Source organism: Balaenoptera musculus, chromosome 11, assembly GCF_009873245.2.
Source record: "Balaenoptera musculus isolate JJ_BM4_2016_0621 chromosome 11, mBalMus1.pri.v3, whole genome shotgun sequence".
Classification (NCBI taxonomy): Eukaryota; Metazoa; Chordata; class Mammalia; order Artiodactyla; family Balaenopteridae; genus Balaenoptera; species Balaenoptera musculus.
The window spans coordinates 47,483,954-47,506,269 of NC_045795.1; the positions used below are offsets into that span (position 1 = coordinate 47,483,954).

At 34.7% G+C, this 22,316-nt stretch overlaps 1 protein-coding gene across 8 annotated transcripts in view; it reads right to left on the reverse strand.

Annotated features, from left to right (window-relative positions):
• The window catches only part of SLC4A7 (solute carrier family 4 member 7), a 115,067-nt gene that overhangs the window by 9,301 nt on the left and 83,450 nt on the right, over positions 1-22,316 (reverse strand). For 6 of the 8 annotated variants that reach the window (XM_036867801.1, XM_036867798.1, XM_036867804.1 and 3 more), the window contains 10 exons: positions 21,729-21,974; positions 19,775-19,880; positions 17,447-17,608; positions 16,933-17,046; positions 13,993-14,154; positions 13,595-13,846; positions 9,490-9,558; positions 7,927-8,100; positions 2,413-2,544; positions 29-126 (listed from right to left, as the gene is read on the reverse strand). In XM_036867801.1, coding sequence (XP_036723696.1) covers positions 29-126; positions 2,413-2,544; positions 7,927-8,100; positions 9,490-9,558; positions 13,595-13,846; positions 13,993-14,154; positions 16,933-17,046; positions 17,447-17,608; positions 19,775-19,880; positions 21,729-21,974 — 1,515 coding nt within the window. The remainder of the gene's footprint in view (positions 1-28; positions 127-2,412; positions 2,545-7,926; positions 8,101-9,489; positions 9,559-13,594; positions 13,847-13,992; positions 14,155-16,932; positions 17,047-17,446; positions 17,609-19,774; positions 19,881-21,728; positions 21,975-22,316) is intronic. The other 2 variants (XM_036867800.1, XM_036867799.1) reach the window with 2 other exon arrangements.

The window sequence follows — 22,316 nt, forward strand, 5'->3', positions numbered from 1 at the left end:
CATTTTAAAGGATGAAGCTGCATCTCACCTGTATTTTAGCGCCTTAACTGGAATCTGCAAGAGGCTTCCCCCTTCAAATGGAAGATGCACTGTATCTTCACCAGCTTGAAGCATTCTCTCAGCTTCCTTTAAAGCACATACATGAAGAGATTACTTTTCCCAGAATATTTCCAGGAGGACCAATTAATATATTAGTATCTTAAAGAATCAGAAAACCAAACTGACAATATTATTTAACCTGCCATGACTGAAAATTTTTCCATGAACACATACTTGTAGCACAAGATGAAAACAACCACTTGTAAAGATTAATTTTAAGAGGTTGTAACTTTCACCCCTATAAGTTAATCACTGATACTGTTTAAATATCAATTTAGCTACATAAATTTTATTATCAATTATTACACAGGCATACAATGAGCAACAAAATTTTGTGAAACCTCATAACTCTCATTAAAGTATAAGCAAAACCTCACTTGGATAAGGCAGGGTTTCTCAATCTCAGCGATACTGACATTTAGAGCCAAACAATTCTTTGTCTGGGAGGCAGTCCTGTGTATGCAGGATGTTCAGCAGGCCACTAGATGCCAGTAGCAGCCCCTTTTTGACCATCAGAAAGTCACCCCAGGTTGAGAACACCTTAGCTAAGAAACAGCCAAAATCATGACACAATTATAATGGGGAGGGTGGGCAGTACAGGAGAGACAGAAAGAGCATTCTCTCCTCTGTCTTACTGATAGAAATCCCAGTACTTGGGGGTGGTGATGCACCCAGTTTTAACAAAAATAATAAAAGATAAAAAAATAAAACCTAAACTAAATTTCCCAGCACTCCTTGTAACTCAGTGTGGTGTCAGCGGAAATTCCTGGATGCCATTCTGGATGGCAGGGTGGAGCTGCCCACGGTCTACCTCCTGCTGTCTCTGATGCTGACATGACAGCTCAAACTCAGCAGCCCTTCTGACCCATCAGGGGATTCTGAGGATGGAAAGTCTATGCCGAGCTGGGAGAAAAGCAGCAGAGTTCCAGATAACTTTGTGGAGCCATCACACCAGATCACTTACTTTCAAGATTCCTTCTATAGGAGAAAATAAGCTCTTGTGTTTAAGCCAGCTTTACTTTTGTTTTGTGATATGCAAATAACCTTATTCTCCCTGATATAGGAATAAGCAAGCAATTTTACCTAAGTATTTTATAAATAGATTATATCCTATTTGAAAAATCATCAAGTTCATAAACATTTACATACATATATAGCTTTGAAGGAAACAAAGCTCTTAAAAATTTTGCAGACTCAATTCAAATGTTTTAATTAGTGTCCTAATTAAAAAGTCAAAATTTTTGTTGAAAAGTAAATACACAACCAGTAATTTTGCCATAAATCAGCACTGAAAAATCAATCGAAACTATGAAAAAATGCCAACAAGCCCTAAACGCATTTGTCTGCAAAACTTTAATAAATATTTTTCCATAATAACTATGCAATATAAGTTATAAATTAATACATTTTAAATTATAAATTATGCTGATTTCCCTCAAAAATTAGAAAAAAAACCCAGCAATTTTGAGATCTATTTAAATAGGACCACAACTTTTAAAAATGCATATCTTCTTATCTTTGATTTTCAAACAATATTCTGAATGGGAAAATTAAGTGAGGCACTAAAATCAACAAAATCACCTATGCTACATACTCAAGTATTTATTTGTCCTTCTTACTAGGTTATAGTACTGAGCTGGTTATTTTAAAAAAATCAAATTCAGAAAAGAGTATTCATGTAAATCTCAGTATACAAATCAACTAAGGGTACATAATATTGAATATAAAAACTAAAGTTTTACTATACTTTCTGTAAAAAGATATTTACTTAAAGTCCTTTTTGTCCTTACACTGGGTTGGTCAAAAAGTTCATTTCCGTAAGATGTTACGGAAAAACCCAAACAAACTTTTTGGCCAACCCAATATATGCCAGATTATTAAAATGCTGTTAAAATTAAAATGTATGCTAAAATGTACTTATGTACATTTAAGGTTATATTAGATGAGAGACTATGATGTAGAATTATTTTGTGTTACCTATGTTTTAATACTGGTAAATTCTTCTGTTGATTTAGTATACACATGATATGTAATTTTTTTTTTAAGTATTTTTGTGTAAGGGCTAAAGGCAAGTTGGTAAAATGGGTAAGAGCCTGTGTTTAGGACAAACTACCTACTAACCTCTCTCTCTCTCTCTCTCTGTTTCCTCATTTGTAAATTGGGGATAATAAAAGTACCTACACTTTATAATAATAAGGTTCTTAGGAGGACTGAAGGAGTTGATTCCATCAAAGTGACTATAAGAGTGCTTGCTACTTGGTACAAAATATTAAACAATAAGTGAATAGTGTATATTTAAAATTCTTTTTTTACCTCTTTCTCTTTTTTCTTTTTGTCATCTTCTTTCTTTTTCTTACTTTCTGGCATGAGATCATCAAGCCAACTAAGCTCTCTCTTTGTGAAACACAGATCCATGAGTTTGCGTACAAAGACTAACGCAAGAACCTTTAAAAAGTGATGGAGAGAATATTAAGTAACATCTAAAAATATACAAATTATATCACTTGGAGAAAAAGTATTTATTAAATCGTAAATTGAAAAGTACTTCACATATTTTATTTTATTTATTTTTTTTTTTTTAATCGATTTAAATTTCTTTATTTATTTATTTTTGGCTGTGTTGGGTCTTCGTTTCTGTGCGAGGGCTTTCTCCAGTTGCAGCGAGCGGGGGCCACTCTTCATCGCGATGCGCGGGCCTCGTCACTATCGCGGCCTCTCTTGTTGCGGAGCACAGGCTCCAGACGCGCAGGCTCAGTAGTTGTGGCTCACGGGCCTAGTTGCTCCGTGGCATGTGGGATCTTCCCAGACCAGGGCTCGAACCCGTGTCCCCTGCATTGGCAGGCAGATTCTCAACCACTGCGCCACCAGGGAAGCCCCACATATTTTATTTTAAAATGATTTCATACACTATCTTATTCCAAAGAAACTGAGTCACCTATTTATATTTTTTCAACTTTCTGCTCAAAGACATAAAGGAAATGACATTTTTAGCCTTTTCCTATATAAATCCCTTGAACTCTGCATAAAACTATAAAGCAGATTAAGCATGATGAGTCTTCACAAACATGATTATTAATTTTTATGATGACTTTACATTATGTACATTATTTAAGTAGATATAATTTTTAAAAATCTCTTCAGCAATGCGTTAGAGAACCCATTTTCCAGCATTAGGTTTTAACTTTCAAATTATATTTGTGAAAAAGACACATTGTTCTTTAATTTGCTTTTCTTTAACTGCTGCTGAGGTTGAAGATGTTTTCAAATGTTCACTGGACATTTGGATTTCCTTTTTTTTTTTTTTTTTTACTTTATTTAAAAAAATTTTTATTTTATATTGGAGTATAGTTGATTCACAATGTTGTGTTAGTTTCAGGTGTACAGCAAAGTGATGCAGTTATACATATACATATATCTATATTCTTTTTCAGATTCTTCTCCCACAGAGGTTATTACAGAATATTGAGTAGAGTTCCCTGTGCTATACAATAGGTCCTTGTGGATTACCTTTTATATATACAATAGTAGTATGTATACGTTAATCCCAAACTCCTAATATATCCCTCCCCACCAACATTCCCCTTTGGTAACCATATGTTTGTTTTCTATGTCTGTGAGTCTGTTTCTGTTTTGTAAAGAAGTTCCTTTGTATCATTTTTTTTTAGATTCCACATATAAGTGATATCATATGATATTTGACTTTCTCTATCTGACTTACTTCACTTAGTATGATAATCTCTAGGTCCAACCATGTTGCTGCAAATGGCATTATTTCATTCTTTTTTATGGCTGAGTGACATTCCATTGTATATATAAATACCACATCATCTTTATCCATTCATCTGTTGATGGACATTTAGGTTGCTTCCATGTCTTGGCTATTATATAGTGCTGCAATGAATACTGGGGTGCATGTATTTTTCGAATTATGGTTTTCTCTGGATACATGCCCAGGAGTGGGATTGCTGGATCATATGGTAGCAGCTCTATTTTTAGTTAGAACCTAAAGGAGGTTCTGAGGAACCTCCATACTATTCTCCATAGTGGCTGAACCAATTTACATTCCCACCAACACTGTAGGCGGGTTCCCTTTTCTCTACACCCTCTCCAGCATTTACTGTTTGGAGACTTTTTGATGATGGCCATTCTGACCAGTGTGAGGTGATACCTCACTGTAGTTCTGATTTGCATTTCTCTAATAATTAGCGATGTTGAGCAGCTTTTCATGTGCTTTATGGCCATCTGTATGTCTTCTTTGGAGAAATGTCTATTTAGATGTTCTGGGTTGTTTGTTTTTTTGATATTGAGCTGCATGAGCTGTTTTTGTACTTTGGAGATTAATCCCTGTCAGTCACATAGTTCGCAGATATTTTCTCCCATTCTGTGGGCTGTCTTTTCATTTTGTTTATGCTTTCCTTTGCTGTTAAAAACTCATAAGTTTGATTAGGTCCCATTTGTTTATTTTTGCTTTTATTTTCATTACTCTAGGAGGTGGATCCAAATAGACATTGCTGCGATTTATGTCAGTGTTCTAACTATGTTTTCCATCTTCTGTTTTCACTATTTCCTGTCTTTTGCCTGTTTTTTCAATTGACTGCTGTTCATGAACTCCTAAAAGTTCTGTGTGGTTTGGACAGAAACACTTTATCTGTCTTATATGTTACAAATATTTTCTCCCAGTTCACAATCTGATTTTAATAAGGACATACAAAACAATTATCATGTGGTCAAATATATCATCTTTCTTTTACTGTTGGATTTCTCTACCTTCTTTGAAAAATTACCTTCAATCACTGGATTATACAAATAATCTTCAAGATTTTCTACTACAATTCATTTTAACATTTAAATCCTGAATTGATTTATTATTTCTTTCTGAATATGATATAAGATAGCAACTTTATTTAGCTCCCAGTATGCAGTCAAATCTTCTAACACTATATACTAAATTTTCCCATTTAAATGAATTACCTACCGCCTTTAATGAAATAATCCGCTTATGTTATTCAGGTGGTAAATTCTCATATATTCTTACAAATTTCTGGACTCATTAGTCTGTTTTTCTGATCTATTTGTCAGCTCCTATGCCAATTTCATACTGTATTAGCTATGCTGACTTGACAGCAATTTGTAAATATTCAGTTATCAAAACACTATGGTATCAGCACAGGAACAGTGAAGCCCCTCACCCCCGGACCCAGCCAGGAATTCTGAATTATAATTATCTTTGTTTTGTTATTCTCTGGTATTTATTATATCTTTATCTTTTCATTAATATACAATTTAAATATAGTAAATAAAAAAAATATCAGGTGTAGAGTTTAATGCTTTTGAAAAATACATGTACTCTTGTAAAGCACACCCCAGTAAGACACAGAATATTTCTACCATCCATGTTGTTGTGGCTCTGGTATCTATTTTTCTCTATAAACTTTAAAATTACCCAGTTCACACTGATACCAACCCCCACCCCCACACAAACACACATGCAAATAAAACTAGTAGGCTTCATACTTGGAAGTGACATTTTTATAATACTAAGTATGCAAAACAAAGAACATGGTATATATTTCTATCCGTTCAGGTCTTAATTTTATGTCCTTCAATATTGTTAAGGGTTGACTTGTGTCTCCCATGAAAATATTTAAGTCCCAGCCCCTAATACCTCATAATATGACTTTATTTGGAAGCAGGATTGTTGCAGATGTCATTGATTAAGAACAGGTCATACTGGAGAGAATAGGCTCCTCATGCAGTGTGTCTGGTGTCCTCTTAAAATGGTCACGTGAAGACACAATGACACACATGGAGAACACAAGCAACCACAAAGGCACATTGGAGCTACGCAGCTGCAAGCCAAGGGAATGCCAAAGACTGTCAGCAAAACCTAGAAGGAGGCAAAGAAGGATTCCCCTGCAGGTTCTGGAGGGAGCAGGGCCCTGTCCAAACCTTGATTTCTGACTTCTGGCCTCCAGAACTGTGGCACAAATTTCTGTTGCTTTAAGCCAACGAGTTTGTGATACTTTGTTATAGCAGCCCTAAGAAACTAATACAAATATTATTATAAAGTTTTTTTTCTTTAAGTAGGTTTTTCCTTTTAAATTTATAAACTATTTTATAGTGTTTGGCCACTATTGTGAATAAAATTTTTTTCATTTCAATTTTTAGCATTATTACTAAGATAGAACCTGCATACTAATTTTCATGTTTTCTTGTATCCAGCCACCCTAACAAAATTCTAATTAATTCTATTAGAGATTTTAGTCTTTTTTGAGTCATTTGGGTTAATAGGTATACAATCACATTACCAACAAATAATGTTATCTTCTCTTTATACCAATTATTATATTACTCTTATCTCACATCACAGTTAGAACTTTCAATTCATATCAAATAACAGTAGTAAATAGTGGGCTTTTTCCTCTACATCAGGGGTAGGCAAACCACAAGCCCCTGGGATAAATCCTTTCCACCACCTGTTTTGTATGGCTTGTGAGCTAAGACTAGCTTTTACAGATGAACATTTAGAACTGATTTGATGAGAGGAACAGTAAACTTTTAACTCCAATTAAGTGAAATATTGTCCCAAGTGAAAAATTTCCATTCTTCTCATTAGCAGTCTTTCATTAAAAAAAAAAAAACTAAAACCGTACAATTATTTTGAATTTTATCAATAAAAAATTGTGGAAACTTCTCTCGTTATATAAGTGTCTGTATAATATTCTAGTGGCCTACAAAGCCGAAAATATTTACTATCTGACCCTTTACATAAAAAAGTTTATTGACCTCTACTCTAGATGTTCATATTTACTGATATAGATTCATGTACTGTTTTCTTAAAACCCCTCAAATCTCTTCCATAGCTGTGGTTATTATGTATCTTTTCTCTTTCTTAATCTTGTATATTTTGCTCTCTCCTGTTCTTCTTTACTAATGAGTTTATCCATTATTGATCTTTACAAATAAAAAACTTGGTTGCATTTATTTTAAGTCTTCTTGAAAAAATAAGGGCAAGGAAGGGTACACATTTTCCTACGAGTATAACTTTAGCTCTATCTCATAGATAAAAAGTTATTCATTTCAGTATCTCCACAATGGTTTTTTTAACTCAGTTTTCCACCCAGGGCTTATTTCAGAATTTAATTTCTAAATACTGAATATTTTTTAGTGACTTTTCACTATTCATTTGTAATTTAATTTATTTGTGATCAGGGAATATTAACTGCATAATTTTCTCAACTTTTTAATTTTTAAAGATTTTCTTTGTGGCCATGTACATAAAGCAACTTCTGCATAATATTTACAAAGGATGAATATTCTCTATTTGCAAAATGCAATTTTGAAATGTGATAATTTAATGATTAAATTATGAATAATTATTAAATTATATGATAATGTAATGAATTATTAATATCATCTATAATCTTTATTACTTTTTGACTTCTAGATCTATTAATTTCTGAAAAAGATGTATTGAAATAACCTATTAAAGAACCATGTTGCTCTGGTTGCTCTGGCTTTTAAGTTAGGCTATCACATTTGCTTCATAAACGTCCTAAACTCTGAAGTTGTTTAAAAATACAGAACAGTGTTCTATACCCAAGGACTAAAAATCAAAAACAAACCAAAATTAGAAAATGACAAGCAAATTCAATTTTGAAAACTATTGGTTTCATAGCTAGAAAGGGCTAATTCACATTTCAAAACACCTAAGGTGCTTAAAATCCTTTTCTCAAAGTCAATTATAAATACTAGTAAGATAAGTACTACCAAAACACACAAAAATGTTATTAATTACTGATGAAGTCTGAAAAAAAAAAATCTTACCATCATGGGAAAAACTACTGCAGCAGCCGAAGCTTTTATCACCCACAAGAGGATCAGACAGGTGAGCTGGACGACTGTGAAGACGTGGACCTTCCAGAGCGGCACGTAGCGGAGGTAAATCAGGTCGGGCTGGTGCTTAGCGGGCATTCCAAATAATTTTATACGGTCAAAAAACTGCATATCGAATGGAAAGCAAAACAAGAAAAAGTTTTCAACAAAAATTTCATTTCTGCTACTTAGGAAAAGAAACTGTATTCTACTTTAGAGTTTTGTGATTTAAACTCTAACTTCCCTGATATGCCGTGATAACACAGGAGAATGTTTCAGTTTGCAACATCTTGATCCAAGGAGGAAAAAAAAAAAATCAAGGCAACCACTTAAACAAATGTAATTCATTAATCAGAAAACTCAAGTCAAAATGTTTTAAATTGGGGAATTAAAATATTTCGATAAATTTATCTGCTATAATCAAATGCACAAGTCATTTAATCTCTCTGACCTTGTTTTCTAATATGTAAAATAAAAGAGTAACAATCTCCCAAGGTACTTTCTAAGTCTAACATTACCAATTTTATGAAAATAACCTGAGGTAACAATTACTAATTTTTCACCCAGTGAAAAGGAAACTATGAGCCAATTCCTTGGTCCTTTTGAGCTTTAATTTCCTCATTTATAAACCGGAAATAAGATCAGCCCTACATACCTCACAAAATTGTTGTAAAACAATCAACTGAGTTAATGAGATCATCTCTTGACCACTGGAGAGCAGATACTGGACTGTGTTGAAAAAAAAAAAACGCTGGTGCGTCTGAGATACCCGGCAGCCAGAAGCCGGCAGCTCGGGACCACACGCTGCTCACGGCCGGGACTGGGTGAGTGGTGCCAACCCTGCCTGAGCAGCTACACGTTCTACACTAAGGCTGGATTCACACAAATCCTAATTCATTCTATCAGCTTGTTTCCCAAGAAATACTATAAATAAGACAAAACAGTAGTGAAAACACTAGATTCTAGCCTTGGCTCCATTGCTTACTTAAAAACCTTCAGTAAGTCTATTTCTGTTTCATGATTTACAAAATTAGTATTTCCTCCTTTCGTATCCCAAAGTTGTTTTGAGGATCACAGAAAATCATCTGTATACTAGGCTCTATAAGCTGTACTGCACCATACAAATGGCAGGTATTACCATGGTTATAGAAGACTAATACCTACATTTTCTTTTTAAGCAACTGAAACTGCTGTTCTAACATGTCAGAAACAGCCCCTTTTCCCCCATTCCAATCCTTTTGATCCTCCCTCTTACTATACTAGTCTTCATTGATAGTTACCTTTCATTAGCTTCAATTAAAAATAGGTAAGGACATAACAGTTCATGATCTCACTCTCGGGGGAAAAAAAAAATGTGCAGTAAGCAATAATTACTTGGAAAATGTGGATTTGAAGTCACTAGTTAACCTGCCCCCAAAATATCAGAGAATAAATCACTACCATCACAAAAACAATCATTGCAAATATAAAATGTTTAAGTTTTTTTTACAAAGTTATTAAATGCTTAAGACTTGCCTGGATTCCTTTTAATGAGGAAACTCCCATGTAGAGGAAAACACCATATAGAACAGGCATTGGAATAAACTATAAGTAAAATGACCACAATTAGAACCCATGTTACCAGAACAATTTCACATAAAAAATACATAAAAACATAGTCAGTGCCTATGAGATAGACTTAAAAGATCTTTCAGTGATGAGACTTTTCTATAACAAAGAAAAATGCCAGTAAACAATCACCTCCTTGAAGAATCATTCACCATCTACATGTTTCCCCCTAAGAAGGGACTGTGTTCTGTGGTTAAGAGCACAGGCACTACAATCAGACTACTTGGCTTAAAAACCCAGTTAACCTCTTCTTGAGCCTTAACCTCTCTGTTTTAGTTTCTGTATCAGATTGCCTTGAAGATGAAAAAACTTCAAACTCATAAAATACTCAGAGAAACACATGGTACATATCAATCACTCAAAAAGTGTTAGCCATTATTATTACTATCACTACCACTACAGTGACTGCTATACAATACCATTTACTGAATACGTATAATAAATAAACACCATCCTGCAAAAAAAATATCCTTGTTACTTTGGCAGTTAGGGGGATCCCAAACTGCCTACCTAGTCCATGCCCAGGCATCCCACAGGAAAGCCAGCCAACAGGCCCCATTCATTGATTCAAACACCACAATCAGCACTCACCCAAGGGAGAGACCTATAAGGAAAAAAGACCTAACAGCCAGAGGAGAATCACACTCATTCTCTACTAAACAACCTCGTATGTCCTTAACTAAGGACCGTGGGAGAAAAGAAAACATATCAAAAATCTAATCAATATCCTCAGGGAATCTCAAGAAAATATTTAATCCATAAAGCAACTTCAGAATGCTACGAAAAATGAATAACCAATGAAAAAAAAAAAACCTCCCAGAAATTAAAGATACAATTATCAAAATAATTTAAAAGAATTTTGTAACAATGATTTTGATAAGACTAAAGAGATCAATAAAATGATAAGGAAAATGGAGGAAATTTTAACAGTGAGAGAGAGTAGAGAAGAGGAATGTAACAACATATCTGGAAAGTCTAGTATCTGTCTAATTGAAAGTGAAGAAATATCTAAGAGAAAATAAAGAGGAAATAAATAACTGAAGAACATTCCCACAGTTAAAGGCACAAGTTTCTAGAGTAAAATGACCCACAGAGAGAGAAGCAAGGTGAATTAAAAGTCTCTATTTACCTAAATATCCTAGTGAAATTTCCAAACTCTAAGAGTAAAAAGGACATTTTGGTAGCTTCTAGAAAGGAAAAAGATGCTTCTGAAGACACAAAAACCAAATAGATATCAGACCTCTTACTAGAACCACTGATCTCTAGGCAACAATAACTTTAAGACTCAAAGAAAAATAAATTTGAACCTTGAAATGAATATCCATCTATCAATCATAGAGGGTAATTTTGAAACATGCAAGAACTCTGAAAGTTTACTAATTATGGTACCAGACATGAAAAAATTACTCAAGGAATTCCTTTAGCAATACAAAAAAGAAATACGAGAAAAAGTGGAACCTGTATATGTACTTTTTTTTAAGTAAGAGAAGTCAACAAATATTCAGAAAACTTCTCAGGTCTTACGGCTTGGGCTATTATTCTGAAACAGCAGGAGTTTGGGGAAATAAGGGTTATTTCTGCCTCCACGCAGGCTGATCACACTGCCTAGTCCTCAGCGAATATTTATTTCATCATAATACTGATTACGTGTTCCCAGAGGGCTTACATTGCTATAATTTAACTTACAGAAAAAGCACAGAGTGTAAATGTTGGTAACCTTTACAATAATAATAAAACTAAAAACACAGCCAACCAAAAACAACGGATGAAAGGGAGAATGGGATGTTTGGGGTAAATCCTCATGAAAGACATAAACTAAGGTCAGAGGCTCTCAAGTTTTTGGTCTCAGGACCCCTTTATACTCCTAAAAAGTACTGAGGACCCTCCCCCCAAATACTTTTATGTGGATTCTATATATATATAGAGAGAGAGAGAGATAGATATAGATATAGATATATAAATAGGTATATAGGTATGTGGGAAATAGATAGATATTCACCATATTAGAAATTAAAAGAAAATTTTTAAATAGTTTTTTTATTTTTTATTTTATTTATTTTTGGCTGCATTGGGTTGCTGCATGCGGGCTTTCCCTAGTTGCAGAGGGCAGGGACTACTCTTTGTTGCAGTGCGCAGGCTTCTCATTGCAGTGGCTTCTCTGGTTGCAGAGCATGGGCTCTAGGCGCACGGGCTTCAGTAGTTGCAGCACGTGGACTCAGCAGTTGTGGCGCACGGGCTTAGTTGCTCCACAGTATGTGGGATCTTCCCAGAACAGGGATCAAACCCGTGTCCTCTGCATTGGCAGGCAGATTCTTAACCACTGCGCCAACAGGGAAGTCCCAATGGTTATTTTTAAACTCATTTTGAAATAATAATAAACCTATTACAAGTTAATATAAAAAACATATTTTTACTGGAAAACTATAATTTCCAAAGAACATAAGATTAAGTGAGAAGGATAGCGCTGTTCTGTATTTCTGTAAATCTCTTTAGTGGGTGGCTTAACAGAAGACAACTACACTCTCATATCTGCACCTGCATTAAATCTGCTACAATACATCGTTCTGGCCAAAGTCTATGAAGACAACCCGGCCTCAACACAGTCACAAAACTGGGAAAGGGAGGCTCCTGCAGACCCCGGAGAGAGTGTCAGGGACTCCCAGAGGTCCTTGGACTAGACTTTAAGAATCACTGTCTTAGGCAAAGAGATTCAGTCTAAAGATAATAAAGTGAATAATAAAATTATAAAAGTATATAGATCTATAATGGTGTTAACTAACAAAATAACTTAAAAAACAAAGGAGTAAAAAGTTTACTTCTGGAGAGTTGCTTTTGGAAAGTGAGAGAAAATAGACTAACTTTTTATTTTAGAGCTTTCTTGATATTCTACTTGAATTTTTTTGCCTATATGCAGTTAATACTTAAAAATTTTTAGAACTACTTAAAAAATGTAAAGGGCAACCTTCATCAGGAGACGCAGCATCCCCATAAGACTGCACTACATATTTCTCCTCTTGTCCCAAGCACCTCTAACAACATACTCACCACTATGCAGTAATTGCCCATTTGCCTATCTGTTTCACCAAGTAGATTGCCAAGTTTTTCAAAGTAGACAATAATGTGTCCTATTTATTATTGTTGCCTCAGTACTTAATAGCACAGAAAGTACTCAACAAATATTTGGTCAATTGATTGGCTCCATGAAAGGAGGCCAAAGAATTCTAGTGCTAACTACAATTTTTCTAATTAATATGTAACACACACACACATACACACTCCACGTTTGTACCCTAATTTATAAATAGTTTACAACTTTTTACTTATTAATTTTCTTTACAACAAACATAACTGAAACACCGAAAGAAATGGAGTTGAGCTCTTCCATGATGAATAGAAAATTTAAGATTAGATACTTAGCTACGTTTGCTATGGTTATTGTTTTTTATTAAATCACTAGATTAGGTAGAATGTGTACAGTAAAGATCAGATGTGACTAAAAGACGTTTATCATAAAGTATAATTTCTTACATGCTTCATTTATAGTATTAGCTCTTTTTGTTTTCCTAATGAGTGCTACTACTTATATTTCATTTAATACATTCATTTCATTAATACGTTCTTTGTCAGGAAGAATGTATTAATTCAATTAATAGCAATGTTATTTTTTACATTTTGGTCAAATAACTGTTTCATCTATCTTTCAATATTACTTCTTCCAATATGCTTATAAAATCCTCTGGTATATTCTTCTTTTAGATCATAACTAAGCCATGGATTAACTCCTTCCAAAACTCTATAGTCTTTAATACTACCCTTTTACATGATTTTTTAAAAGGATACAATCTAACACTGATGCCTACTCTACTAACCACCATTCCAAAATATTATTTTCCAAGTAAATTCTAGGAAATGAAACTAATTTTAGATATTTTAATGTTTCATTTTCATACAACCAAGTGTAAATTTTATGATAAAGAAAGATTTTAAAACAATGCAATAAAGAGGTTTTTACCTTTAGTACTGAAGTCATGAACACAGACAGGCCCATTAGAATAAAAATCATTAGCCCTGTAACCCGCTGTTCACGAATTCCCAAAAACTTGGGTTGTTCCCCTGGAGCAGAACATTCAGATTCAACTTTTAGGCTGTTGACATGACTTATTGACAACACTGTTGCAGCCACAAACCATGGAAGTCCCATGACAGAGCAAACTCCCAACATAACACCAACCACGAGCAAGTCAAGGTGATAGCCAGCTCCTTTCTGAAAAGTGAAACAAACATGAATATTTGTAAGCCTATATTGTTCTTTTAGGTTAAAACTCTATACTACTTATAAAGAGAGAAGAAATTAATTTTCACCACCTCCAACTCAAAGAAACAATTCTTGGGACAAAATTTTTAAATTACCTTCAACTTGTGCTCCTTTCTGTTTATGATTACAGCTGTAATTTGTTGATCCATAAAGATGAGAATGGTACAAAGCAGAGCTGGAATAGCAGCTATTAATAAGGTCCACCAAGGATTTTCTCCCAATGGGCTTATGATCCAGCCCCTATTTGTATCAGTAGGCTGTTAAAACATTTAAAGATTAAAAGAAGGAAAGAAAAAAAAGCTTCCTTCTCCTACTGCACAAAATTTCCACAGCACAGACTGTGTCTACCCCAAGAAATGCCAAGGGACTGGAAAGGACTGGATTAAATATTGGGATATATTGTGAATTATTTGCAGAGACAGCCATAGGAATTCTTCTCATCCCTAGAGGCAGGTCTCTTGTCCCCGTGACTCAGCCACTCTTTCCACCTAGAAGGGGAGTCTATTTCCTCCCCTTGAACCTGCGAATAAGGCCAAAGAAACCCTGTGCTTTCTGAGTCTTGATCTCAAGGGACCCTGCTGCTTCTTCTCTAACCCGTTTGGAACCCTGAGAACCCTAAGCTCTGAGTAAGCCTGGATAAGCTTTCTTGAGGATGAGACACAATGTGATGAGACGGCGGGGAGGCAATTACCCAGCTCCTCCAGCCGTCTGAATTGAGCTCCCAGACATGCTCCCATCAAGGCAATAAAGACTGCAGCCACGTAAAAGATCTCAAACCAGGAGACCAGAGCGCTACCCAGCTAAGCCTAGTCCCAACTGTCGCAGATTTATGAACAAAAAAAAGTGTTGTCGTTTAAAGGTATGATGTTTTGGGAGGTTTGTTATGCAGGAATAGATAAGTGAAGTAGAGTATCCTTTCAACACACGCCTATCTACTTCATATAAAGTGAAATCAATCTACCTACTAGATCAACTCCTAAACTAAACTGCTTTGGAGATCCTACAGACTAGTGATCTCGTCAGGGTCAGTACTAAAGCAGAACTGGGACTCGCTACACTATTTTTCCAAAGCATTGGCTGACAAAAATCTGGCACTTTAAAAATCTATTTCAGGGCTTCCCTGGTGGCGCAGTGGTTGAGAATCTGCCTGCCAATGCAGGGGACACGGGTTCGAGCCCTGGTCTGGGAAGATCCCACATGCCACGGAGCCACTGGGCCCGTGAGCCACAATTACTGAGCCTGCGCGTCTGGAGCCTGTGCTCCGCAACAAGAGAGGCTGCGATGGTGAGAGGCCCGCGCACCGCGATGAAGAGTGGTCCCCACTTGCCGCAACTAGAGAAAGCCCTCGCACAGAAACGAAGACTCAACACAGTCATAAATAAATAAATAAATAAATAAAAGAACGTGAATTTCTAAAAAAAAAAAATCTATTTCAATGCTGTAACATAAAATTTGTTTTATAATAAAACATTTTTAAAGATCATAAGAGTTCAGCATTCTTGGAGGATATTGGATATATTGAAATTTAAATGCTTCTATTACTTAGACTTCATATTAAGACTGTTTTTTCTACATGAAAACATTTGTCAATACAAAAGGGAAATCTACTCTTTTTGAATTCAGATATTATAATTTTCCCACACTGATATACATTGTACTGCTTTATATTTAATACTGCACGTGAATAAATATGTTTTATCTATACAATGCATATATTCTTAACTGTTTCTTAATTTGTTTCCCCAAGTGTATTTTAAGCCCCTTGAAATCAGTTTGCTACTTGAAAGCTGGATAAATGAATAACAAGGATATATTTGGAACCAGAATAAGGAAATGGGACCAGGATTACAGGAAATTACATTAATATAATTTACAGTTTTTTCTATTTGTAAGACTTGGTAAAAACAGAATGACTTTGATATAGTCACCTCTTAACGGCCTAAAATCTTTAGTGGCTCAATATCTATGCTTTTAAACAAAGGTCTCCAAAACTTTTTAAATTATATACTCTTAGCAGCAAAAAAATATATACCCAATGACGCTATACTCTTTTATGTATTATGTTACTTATAATTATCCTTATAGTAAAATTCATACAATAAATATTATAAAGCTTAATTTTTCTTATTTTTAGATAAAAATATAAATAGATTTATATAATTTTGCTGGATCATTTTCCACCTCTACTTTTGAGGACCCTGGTTTTTAAAATAATGTTATTTTTCAATCCCAGAGAGAGAGAGAGAAGAGACTAAATTTATCTTCGTTATATTCCTTATTCCTAATTCCCTTTAAATCTTCTGCTTATAAAAGAAGTCATATAATTAGTTAAATGTAAATATAAGCAGTGACACAAATACTTGACTATTAAAAATTTCCAGAAAGTATTCAAAAGCTACCACCTCTAACTTAGAAGGGAAAATAATTAACAGATTCTGTGTTATGCACATGATATACTGTATACAAAAGAACTGTAGTTTGCTAATGAAACCAAAGAGTTCATGGATGCTCAGATTAAGTATCATTTTTCTTGTGGAAAAAAAAATTGATTCTCTCTTGATTCTGCTGGAAAGTGTTACACAAAGCTTTCCAATTACTGTCAGATATACCACCCTTCTAAAAATTTTAATGAGGATCCTCTTGCCACTCTTATAAATTCAAGTTTGAGTTACTCCTTTATAGAGGAATAAAGAATGTTTCTTTCACCTGGAAAGTATATTGTGAACTCCAGCTATGAGAGCAGGGTCAAAAATTTTAAGTGACTCCCAACTCCTCACCATGAATATTTTCATTCACTCTCCCTGATGGGCCAGCTTTGATACCTTCTTGCTTATTTCCTAAATATGTTCACTTGTCTCTGTTCATCCTTTCGTTTTTTTATATACATGAGGCATATATATAATTTTTGCTTTCAAAGCATCAGCTCTTCAGAGGGACTATGCATATTTTAGAAATAACTACTTAGGAGGCGGTATCTCACTTTAAAGTAGTTTGGTATTCCCAAGTAACAAATAGCCAAGTGTTTTAATCCTTACCTCAAATTTTTCAGGAACATGAAGTTTAGGAGATGGAACTCCTACAAGGTAGTCAATTGCAACCATTATTACTATGGTGAGAAACACAGCAAAGTCACTGATTGTCGATCGCACCTATGTTAAAGGGGTTTCGTTAGTATAAACACAGAAATACTATGTGTCCTTTCTAAATAATTCATATCTTTCACAGATTAAAATATGCCACTAGAAAGTGTGAATGAGGTTTTAAATTAGTGACAATGTATCAGTGAAATACATTTATAACTAATATTTTTTGCAAAAGATAAGAAACACATTTCACAACTAACCTATCATCTCTCATGATACCATTGTCTTCCTACTGTTAGCTCAGACATGGAATATACACTTTTCACTATGAATAATCTCTTTATAGCTATATGACATAAAGTACTAACTTCAAACAATATCTTATTGTTTTGAAATAAACCAAACCAAGGAAATGAAAACTAAAAACATGACTCTTACAAGAACTCCAAAATTAAACCCCAATTACCTTGGTAGGAAAATAGCGCTTGGTCTTAAATTGCTTGAGGAATGAAGACAGAAAAAATGTTGTGAAAAATAAGATGACACACCAAAAGAGCACATCTGGAATATAAGGTCCATGGAGACTACAAGCTGATCCTACAAATGTACCATGAAAGATTTTACATTCCTGAACAAAGGGGAAAAAACAGAAAAGGAAGGGATGAAAGGGATTCTCAGATAGCTAATAAATTACTAACTAAGAACTTCTTTGACTCTAAGATGCTACTGATCATAAGGCACACCATTATTTTATGTTTCACTTAGAAAAAACACTATCAAGTCAACATTAATACACAACCAATTTTAAAACATATCCTGAGTTCAGAGAGGTCATGGTTTGACAAATCTGTGCATCTTAAATCACTGAAATGAAATACTGTATTTTTGTCAAGTTATTAACTTAACGTCATACACTCCTTTCTTTCAACTCCTTATTTCCTTTAGTGAAAGGCTTATATATCTCAATATATAAGCCTTTTATTAATTCCCAAATATTTGTTTGCATTCTTGTTCAACAATTTCACTATCTTTCCTTTACCTCTGAACAAGTTGCTTAAAACAAAAGCGACAGACAGAAAATTACGACTCTGCCTTTATAATGCTGAATAAGAGATGGCTATACTATTAAATTCAAATCAATAATAAAAACTGTGTTTGGCTTTTCTGACTTTTTTTCTGACTTTTCTGATGGTGAGATTAAAGCATGGGACTGTGAGCAGTAAAGTGACCACTGAAATATTTCCATTAATAAAATCAATAATATAGTCAATAATATAACATAATACAATACAATTATAGAAATATATTGACTTGATTTTCCTTTGGGGGGAAAAATAACTGAAAGGCAACCAGAGATTAACAAAGGCACATGCAACTGAAGTCCTTTTTTTCCTTACTTAGATTCTAATGAGACTCATTTTAAAAATACAACTCAGGTTTACTGAAAGAAAAACAGTCAAAGTTTCCATTATTCTCAATTTCTACATGCTAAGATTAGTAATCCTACAATTTACAATATGGATCATAGAAATAAAAGCTATAGCTACACAAAAAAACCTAACATGGCCCTGATGGATATCAAGAAAATACACTGAAAAGACCATATACATAATCTAAAATATTAAGACATCCTATTCATCATGAAAAGAGCTTTTTTAACAAATCACTTTCATTTGGGCACCTCTATTAACTCTACCTCTTTCACAACAAAAGAGATAGAGTTAATAAAGTATTATTCTAATATAAAACAGTAAAGTGTTATTCTAAGCTGATTACTGACACACAGTGCTTTACATCAGCACTGCCCCCAGAACTGTCCGTGATGATAAGATGTCAGGTATCTGCACCGTCCCATACAGCCAGCCAGCAGTCAGTCACTTGACGGGACTGAGCACTTGGAACATGGCTAGTGAAGCCAAGAAACTGAACTTTTAATTAATTTTATTGAATGTACAGTTAAATAGACACATGTGGCAGTGACTACTGTACCAGACAGTGCAGATGTAAATTATCAATGGGATAAAATTTCAGATGAAATCCCTCCAGTTACATATTTAGGAGCTATCACCCTTAGAGAAAAGAATGACCTACAATTGCTTACATGATATAAAAAGCACCAGAGAAGCTCAAGGGATCTTGGTTTTAATTGATATTGCCAGCATCACTGGACATCTTTATTTCTAAATCCCAACCTGGGAAGTGTCCAAAACAGATACTCTAGGGCTAGGACAACATTTCCCAACAGGATACAAAAATATGTATGTAATAGTGCTCAGTACCCAGTAGGTGCTCATTATATGTTTCTGTCCTTTTTCCTTTCCTTTCCTTCAGTGCTGACATCACACTAGTCTCTACAAGGTAAACAGTTTCAGTCTGAGCATTCCTCATCTTCTAAATAAGCAGTTCCCAGAACAGATGGACTGATCAACAGAAGGCACAAGTGGGTAAGAGCTGCTGGAACTGTCGACTTGCGGACCAGCAACCACAGGCCTATGAACTTATGAATCCAAGAGGAATTAGAAACCAGAAGATTATTCACATCTTTTTAATAATTAATATCTTGGAAGCCAAATACAGTCCATCTTGATCTCCCTTCCTACCAGCTTCATTCTTTTCAACCTGTACACTTCAGTACATGATAAATAAAAATGTGGTAACTTCTATTTGGTCAACACAACTCTATATTCTGAAAACATACGATATCCATCAATCAAGAAGGAAATTTAAGTTTACTAAGGAAAAGCTAAATAACAAGGTTACTGTTTGCACCAGCCTTCACTTCACATATACTCACAGAGACAGTGAGGTTCCCCCAGGGAATGTTGTGTGCTGTTACATTCCTTTCCTCCCACACCTTCAGAGTTTCATTGCCAGGGTTAGAAGGCTCAACACATACACATCTGAGAAACCAGAATTGGATAGTTTTAACCATTCTGCATTTCATGTTTACATTTTATTAAATCAGTCACACAATAGAGTAGCTTTCAACTTCTTAACTTTTTTCCATGTTGCAAAGCATGGAGACTAAAAAGTGAAAATATAAGAAACAATGGAATGGAATAAAGTTTGGCTTATATAAATATAACAAAGCTAATAGAAATACCAATAAAATGTTTACTTAATGAAACTGGTTAGATATATCCCTTGGGGCAGTACTATTTTCTTTAAAAATTTGAGAAGACACCACGTATAACACGGTCAGCCTCCACTAAATCTTACCACTTACCCTCCACAGGAGCTGCTGCTGCCTTCCCATCTACACACACACAACATGCACTGGGAACCAGTATAAGTTATACTCCTACTAATTCTAGCCCTACCTGCTCATGCTCATCCTTTACTCATCTTAAGATCCATCCTTAAAGTAATAGGTAAAACATAGTTTTTCAGGACAGGACTAGGAGAGTCAAAGCAATCAGAGAGTTCAGTTCATATCCAGAACTATCTCACCTGCCTGAAAAAGCTAGAAACACATACATAAGCAAAGAAATCTCTAAATATGGATTTAAAAAATGAAAAGAAACAAACAAGAATATTCTCAATTGGATTATGAGCTGTTTGAGAAAAGGCAGGTGGCTGGACTTTGGATTCAACTGAAGCTCTATCATTTACTAGCTGTTTGACCCAAGTCAAGTTTTAACCTCCACAAGCCTCAGTTTCTTCATACACAAAAGGGGCTACAATATGAATGACGAACACTGACATGAATATTACGCAACATTCCTAACACAGTGCCTGCTCACAGAATGTTAGCTGAACAAATGATGTTCACATGTAGGAAACAGTACTCTAACTGGCTGGCACTAGCTATAAAAACCATGCTTCTTAAAGATCAAAGTAGCAGGAAAAGAGAGAAGACAACAAATAACATTTAAAAAATTAACTAGTTTAAGAGCAAAGAAAATGACACAAAATAGACTTGGCATCAAAGTGTCACTAATATTTTCAAATAGGTCAATGTCTTATAGGAAGTTTCACATCCCTCCCTCCTCTGTGCATCAAAGTCGAGAGTGTGTGAGGACAGCAAGAGGAGGAGGGGTGTGAAGTGAGGGACTGGGGCCGAGGGGGGCAGGAGGAAGGAAGGCTTTTGGTAACCACGTTCCTCCATGTAAGTTAATCAAATGCAGGCTCACGCTCATACCAACTGTGCTCAAGACGGCAAATACAGGCATCTACCTCAGTATGTCTAAGCTTAATAACCTTTCTCACGTTTAAACAAGTTTGCCAACCCTTTGTAACTACTATAATTACTTCTCAAATCCTATCTTATTCTAGAGTCCTAAAATATTTTCATTTCATGCTTTTCTTATCACAAAGAAAATAATCCACTAAACAACATACAACACTGCACTGAAATTACACTTTAAAATAACTTCCAATAAAAATTATCAAGTTTCAAAAACGTTAATGAAAATGCAAAACATGAAGAATATATAAATATATGGTGGTTAGTTGCCAAACAACTGAATTTAAATTGGCCAATCCAATTTACACATAAAACCAAAAATACACACACTTGGACAAATTGTTTCGGTGAATAAAAATGACTGAATTTGTTCAACCGCATTTACATCCACTGCGTGCTTTGGTAAGATCTCATCTGTAACAAACAAGTCAACCTCCGTATTGCTAGTTGGGTAGTTATAGCTAGATATACAGTGAGCATCACATTGCAAAAAATCCATTTTCTTTTGCTCAGACACCTCTGCAAAAATACATTTACTATTAGGGGAAACAGAAACACTTACGAGTAGCTGGTCAGTTCATCTAAACTGTTGTGCATATTAAATGCATATATTTCTCCTAAGTGAAAGAGCTTCTCCAAAGCCTCATAGATGAATATGATGCAAATGAGAGCTGCGAAAGCCTCCTCAGTGAACCGGGTGATGTAACACACAAGGCTGCTTGCATCTGTCGCAACCAAAACAATGCACAAGAAAGAAGTCCACAGACCTATACTGGTTCTCAAAGACAGATAGGAAAGGTGATAATCTCTGTTTAGAAAGAAAAATGTGGACATGATCAACATATACATGCCAAACAGTATTGGTACTTAAAATTTTCATAACAAACAATAAGAACAGTATAAAAACTTAAGATTTCTAAAAGAGAACACATTACAGAATAACAAAATAATGACTAAAGAAAGCTCTATGTGTTTTTCTGCTTCAACTGAAGACTAGCTTCTTATTAGTAGACTTAATGATTATATTTTACTTATACGAAAGATTTACAGTGAAAATCTACTAGGCAATAAATATTTTAAAAACAAAGACCTCACTTTAGAAATCAGTTATGAGGAGTAAATGACAGATAAGCAGCCTGTAGAACAAGTG